The sequence below is a fragment of the Leucoraja erinacea genome, chromosome 27 (genome assembly GCF_028641065.1).
Source record: "Leucoraja erinacea ecotype New England chromosome 27, Leri_hhj_1, whole genome shotgun sequence".
In the NCBI taxonomy this organism is placed as follows: Eukaryota; Metazoa; Chordata; class Chondrichthyes; order Rajiformes; family Rajidae; genus Leucoraja; species Leucoraja erinaceus.
The window spans coordinates 4,473,176-4,479,650 of record NC_073403.1 but is presented as its reverse complement, the minus strand read 5'-3'; the positions used below and the strand labels follow the sequence as shown (position 1 = coordinate 4,479,650).

The following is a 6,475-nucleotide window of genomic DNA, read 5'->3' as shown; positions in this document are numbered from 1 at the left end:
AGTGTGGGAGGAAACTGAAGTTCTCGATGAAAACCCTCGCAGGTCACGGGGAGAACGTACAAACTCTGTACAGACAGCACCCGCAGCCAGGATTGAACCCGGGTCTCTGGCGCTGAAAGTGCTGTAAGGCAGCAACTCTACCGCTGCGCCACCGTGCCGCCCCAATATGTAGAAAATATGAAGTATTTATGTCGAATATTTCCTGATTTGATCGGTTAACATGCAAACATGCAGGCTAGATGCAGGAAGATTGTTCCCGATGTTAGGGAAGTCCAGGACAAGGGTCACAGCTTAAGGATAAGGGGGAAAATCCTTTAAAACCGAGATGAGAAATAACTTTTTTCACACAGAGAGTGGTGAATCTCTGGAACTCTCTGCCACAGAGGGTAGTTGAGGCCAGTTCATTGGCTATATTTAAGAGGGAGTTAGATGTGGCCCTTGTGGCTAAGGGGATCAGGGGGTATGGAGAGAAGGCAGGTGCGGGATACTGAGTTGGATGATCAGCCATGATCATATTGAATGGTGGTGCAGGCTCGAAGGGCCGAATGGCCTACTCCTGCACCTAATTTCTATGTTTCTAAAACAAAGCTTTTCACTCTCCCTTGGTGCATGTGGCAATATTAAATCCAAACCCCTGTTTATAATACATACAATATTGTTCTTGTTAAACCGATTGCCAAAAACTAATCTAATTACTCAGTTTCTATGAAACCTTTCCTACCCTAATATCTAGAAAATATATATTTTTAAATATTGAAAATACATCTTCATCTCACACCAGAGCAAGAGGGAAGCTTCTCTGCCTTCACTCTCCATTGACCTTGGAGAAGGGTGGTTTCCCATTCAATGAAATGAATTCTCGCTTCAGGTCTGAGTGTGTGTGTGAGTGTCTCCCGTTCTCTGATGGCACGGATCTGGACCGACAGCAGCCGCCCAGTACTTGGAGAAACATCTTGCGGAAGTGTCTGGAGGTCACATTATAAAGGAAAAGGTTGCTGGCGGAGCTGATGTAGTAGAGGGTGTTGGTGATAGGCTGCAGCGTCAGGTAGGAGCGGTAGTAATGTTCTGTCCATTGGGTTTTGGACTGAACAGCTGTCATTAGTCGTCTCGCTTGGAATGGAAACCAACAAATGGCCAATGTCCCAACAATGCACCCTGTGGAAATAGACAATGTGTTATAATCGTACGTTTGCATAGTACAGGAGCAGGCCCTTCGGCCCATAATGTCTGTGCCGAGCACGCTGTTAATATAAACTAATTTCCTCATGCCTGCACATGATTCATTACATCGAGCGCGCGGGCCGACCAGACTCTGGACTTTGAATAATGGCGGGGCCGACATGTGTGATGTCTGCAAAAATAATGTCACCATGCAGTTGCAGATGTACAAATAAACCAGCACTGAACCATCCAGTCCCTGCATGTCCGTGCGCACGTCCACCAAAAGTCTCTTAAATGCCACCATCGTGTCTGCTTCCACCTCCATCCCTGGCAGCGACCACCCTCCGTGTAAAGAAACTTGATCCGTACATCTCCTTTAAATGTTACCCCTTTCACTTTAAAACGCAGTGCCCTCTAATCTTTGACATGTCCACTCTGGGGAGATGGGGTCTGATTGTCAACCCTATCTACGTCTCGCATCATTTTATATACTTCTATCAGATCTCCCCTCCACGGGTCAGGCAGCATCAGATTGAAGAAGGGCCTCGACGCCAAATGTCACCTATACCTTCTCTCCAGAGATGCTGCCTGGCTGACCTACTGAGTTACTCCAGCATTTTTTGTCAATCTTTGGCGAAAACCAGCATCTGCATGTAATGTGAATGATGGTTAGCATTGACTCGGTGGGCTGAAGGGCCTGTTTCCATGCTATATCTTTAAACTAAACTAAACTGCAGGACTCCATGGCTTCAGTGTGTGTTACCTACAATATGTGCAGGAAGGAACTGCAGATGCTGGTTTAAACAAAAGATAGACACAAAATGCTGGAGTAACTCAACGGGACAGGCAGCATCTTTGGAGAGAAGGAATGGGTGACAGAAACATAGAAAATAGGTGCAGGAGTAGGCCATTCGGCCCTTCGAGCCTGCACCGCCATTCAATATGGTCATGGCTGATCATCCAACTCAATACCCCCTGATCCCTTTAGCCACAAGGGCCACATCTAACTCCCTCTTAAATATTAGCCAATGAACTGGCCTCAACTACCTTCTGTGGCAGAGAATTCCACAGATTCACCACTCTCTGTGTGTAAAAAATGTTATTCTCACCTCGGTCCTAAAAGATTTCCCCCTTATCCTTAAACTGTGACCACTTGTCCTGGACTTCCCCAACATCAGGAACAATCTTCCTGCATCTAGCCTGTCCAACCCCTTAAGAATTTTGTAAGCTTCTATAAGATCCCCCCTCAATCTTCTAAATTCTAGTGAGTACAAGCCGAGTCTATCCAGTCTTTCTTCATATGAAAGTCCTGACATCCCAGGAATCAGTCTGGTGAACCTTCTCTGTACTCCCTCTATGGCAAGAATGTCTTTTCTCAGATTAGGAGACCAAAACTGTACGCAATACTCCAGGTGTGGTCTCACCAAGACCCTGTACAACTGCAGTAGAACCTCCCTGCTCCTATACTCAAATCCTTTTGGTATGACGTTTCGGATCGAGATCCTTCTTCAGACAAAATGGACTGCACTGACCCGTCTATGCTACTGCCAAATCTGTGGCCTTAACCTGCAGACAGGGCATCAAGGTGCATGGGGACAGCGCCACCTGAAGGCTCCACACCAAGTTGCACATTGTCCTGACTTGGGAAGATATTGCTGGTCCCTCCTCATCATTGGATCCAATTCACACTCCAAAGACGTACAGGTTTGTAGGTTGCAGGAAGGAACTGCAGATGCTGGTTTACACCAAACATAGACACAGAATGTTGGAGTAACTCAACGGGACAGGCAGCGTCTCTGGGGAAAAGGAAAGGGTGACTTTTCAGGTCGAGACCCTTCTTCAGACTGAGAGTCAGGGGAGAGGGAGTCTGTTGAAATGGGTAAAGTGTGAAAACGACAGATCAAAGCTGATGATGATAGGGAAATGTAGAATGGTTCATTGTTAGCTGAGGGGACGGTGATGACAAGGCATACAGTCAGTAAAGTTTAATCAGTACTAGTCGTAGAACTAGGATGGAGAAGGGACAGAGGGAGTGGGAGCAAGGATTAAAACACACGTGGCTGTGGTAGTGAGTCTGGGTTAATTGGCTTCTGTAAAAAATTGTCCCTAGTGTGTAGGATAGTACTAGTGTCCAGGGTGATCGCTGGTCAGTGCAGACTCTGGGAGAGTCTAGGACTAGAGGCCACAGCCTCAGAATTAAAGGACATTCTTTTCGGAAGGAGATGAGGAGGAGACATTTCTTTAGTCAGAGGGCGGTGAATCTGTGGAATTCTTTGCCACAGGAAGCTGTGGAGGCCAAGTCAATGAATATTTTTAAGGCAGAGATAGACAGATTCTTGATTAGTACGGGTGTCAGAAGTTATGGGGAGAAGGCAGGAGAATGCGGTTAGGAGGGAGAGATAGATCAGCCATGATTGAATGGCAGAGTAGACTTGATGGGCCGAATGGCCTAATTCTAGTGCTGTCACTTTTGACATGACATGCCCTTACGTGGGCCAAAGGGCCTGTATCTACTATATATCTGTAAGGATTCATGTTCCCATTCCTCAAACACGCAGTGTTAATTCCTCTGCCACACTTACCCAGCATCACAACACTTTGCCGCCTCATCTCCTTGGACTTAGTGATGATCTTGCCCGCGGGGTTGGTCCTCTGGAAGGCGATGGGCACCCGGCCGTCTCCGAGGATGGTTTTGACCATCTGCCTGCAGGTGAAAGCCACCAACAGGAGCACCAGCAGATAGAGACAGAAGGAGACGTAGATGACCAGCTGGAAGAGGCCCCCTCTTCCAGAGACGTTGGTGCATATGTAGAGGGGTGAACGCGTCTCGCCTCGGGGCCTGAAGGGTCCCCACGCATCTTCCACACCAACGGCAAAAGCAACAGGCAACGCCGCGATGGTGGCCGTGAGCCAAACCAAACCAATGACTCCCTTCGTCCTTGACGTGGCCATTAACACGGTCCGCATCGGGTGGCAGATGGCGACGTAGCGTTCAACACTGAAGGTCAACACGTTGAAGATGGAGGCGTAGCTACACACCTCCCACAGCAGGTAGAAGCCTTTGCAGCCGGCGTTCCCCGCTGGCCATGGGTGCGGGCTCCAGATGACGGTGTAGAGCTCACACGGCAGCCCCACGGTGAGGATGAGGAGGTCCGAGCACGCCATGCTCGCCATGTGCTCCCTCAGCCTCGTCCTGCCTCTCGAAACCCAAACCACCCAGATGACCAGGAGGTTGGCGGCCGTCCCAGAGAGAAGGAGGGTCCCATACACCGCGGACGTGGCGACCTTAGCCGCCGTGCTCATCTGGACCGTGTCCCGGGACACATTGGGTGGAGGTCCCCATTGTCCTTGCTCCGAGATGTTCATCGCTCGCGTCCCCCTGGAAGCAGGCACCTACCCCTGGTGCTAGTCCCACTGAGCCCAGAGCCCAGGGCTCAGTTACTATGTGGGTGGATTGCAAAGTCCCGTGGCCTGATCTTCACTGAGGCTACTGGCTCTCGGTCACTTTGTGGTTGGACTCCATCTCCTCGTATCTCAGCCCCTCGCTGTGGGGAGATAGAACTCTCTCCCTCCTCTCCCCTCCCCAGAGATCACCAGCCCCACCTCTCTTTCACCACCTCACCTCGACTCTGAAGAGCATTCCAGACCAAACACGTTACCAGTCCACCCCCCTTTCCACGGATGCTGCCAGCCAGGCCTGCTGAGTTTCTCCAGCACTCTGTGTCTTGCTCAAGATCCCAGCATCTGCGGTTCCCCCGAGTGTGAAGTCTCTCCAGAGATGCTGCCTGTCCCGCCGAGTTACTCCAGCATTCTGTGTCTATCTTCCATGTGTCTCAATTGATTTCTTCAGCTGCTTCCAGGATCTAAATCACTTGACACCAGTGTGTGTGTGTGCGTGTAGACCTCCTCATCAGAGCATCACTGTGGTTCCTGGACCTCCCTCTCCCTCGCTCATCTCTCGCCTGCTGTACTCTCTCCCCCTCTCTCTCCCCCTCTCTCCTCCTCTCTCCCTCCTCTCTCTCCTCCCCCTCCCCCCCTCTCTCACCCTCTCTCCCTCTCTCTCTCTCCCTCTATCTCTCTCTCTCTCCCTCTCCCCCTCTCTCCCCCCTCTCTCTCCTCTCTCTCTCTCTCTCTCCCTCTCTCTCTCCCCCTCCCTCCTCTCTCTCTCCCCCTCCCTCTCTCTCTCCCCCCCTCTCTCTCTCCCCTCTCTCCCCCTCTCTCCCCCTCTCTCCCTCTCTCTCTCCCTCTCTCCTCCCTCTATCTCTCTCTCTCCCCCCCCCTCCCACCCTCTCTCACCCTCCCCCACCCTCTCTCTCCCCCCCTTTCTCTCCCCTTCTCTCCCTCCTCCTCTCTCTCCCTCCCCCTTTATCTTTTCCTCTCTCTCTCTCTCTCCTCCCCCCTCTTTCTCCCTTTCTATCCCCCTCTCTCCCCCATCTCCTCCTCCTCTCTCTCCCTCTCCCCCCTCTCCCCCTCGCTCTCAACCCAAGGCTACAAGACCCTGCACTGTGTGCGTGTGGGAGCCGCGCCGGAGGGAGGAGTCACAGCCCAGCCTCAACGCCCGTAAACCTCGGCTCCAACTGCAGCAAATGTCAGATTTATTAACACTTTGACTTCTCAGTAAACTAGTGAACAGCCCATGCCCGGCCTAGCCAAGTTTATTGTGCAGGAAGGAACTGCAGAAGCTGGTTTAAACCGAAGATAGACACAAACAGCTGGAGTAACTCAACGGGACAGGCAGCATCCCTGGAGGATATGAATAGGTGTCTAAATCTCGACCCGAACCGTCACCTGTTCCTTTTCTCCAGAGATGCTGTCTGACCCGCTGAGTTACTCCAGCTGTTTGTGTCTAAAGGGCCTGTCCCACTTACGTGACCTCGTGGTCGTGTAATTTGCGTGGCGAGGACACGTAAGTGGGACAGGCCCTTAAGTCGAGTTTATTGTCACGTGCAAGGTGCTGGTACAATGAAGACCTTGCTTACAACAGCAGCATTGCAGACACAGAGACTGAGACAAACACACAACGTACACGTTATACATGAATTGTACAAGACAGTGAAAAGACTGCAAAAAAATCATTGGTAGAATGTAGAAGTGTTGGTGTCATAGAGTGATACAGCTCAGAAACAGGCTCTTCAGCCCAACTTGCCCACTCCAGCCAACATGTCCCAGCTATACTAGTCCCACCTGCCTGCATTTGGTCCAAATCCCTCCAAACCTGTCCAATCCATGTATCTGTCCAACTGTTTCTTAAACGTTGGGATAGTCCCAGCCTCACCTACCTCCTCTGGCAGCAGTGTGTAGGGTTGTGCCAGTT

At 50.9% G+C, this 6,475-nt stretch overlaps 1 protein-coding gene across 1 annotated transcript; it reads right to left on the bottom strand.

Annotated features, from left to right (window-relative positions):
• Nucleotides 1-351: 351 nt before the first annotated feature.
• LOC129710108 (G-protein coupled receptor 39-like) lies at nucleotides 352-5,143 on the bottom strand. The gene is made up of 2 exons (XM_055656841.1): nucleotides 3,744-5,143; nucleotides 352-1,155 (listed from the first exon to the last, which is right to left on the bottom strand). Exons 1-2 carry the CDS (start codon nucleotides 4,525-4,527, stop codon nucleotides 806-808), a joined length of 1,134 nt encoding a protein of 377 aa, XP_055512816.1. The 5' UTR covers nucleotides 4,528-5,143; the 3' UTR covers nucleotides 352-805.
• Nucleotides 5,144-6,475: the final 1,332 nt, after the last annotated feature.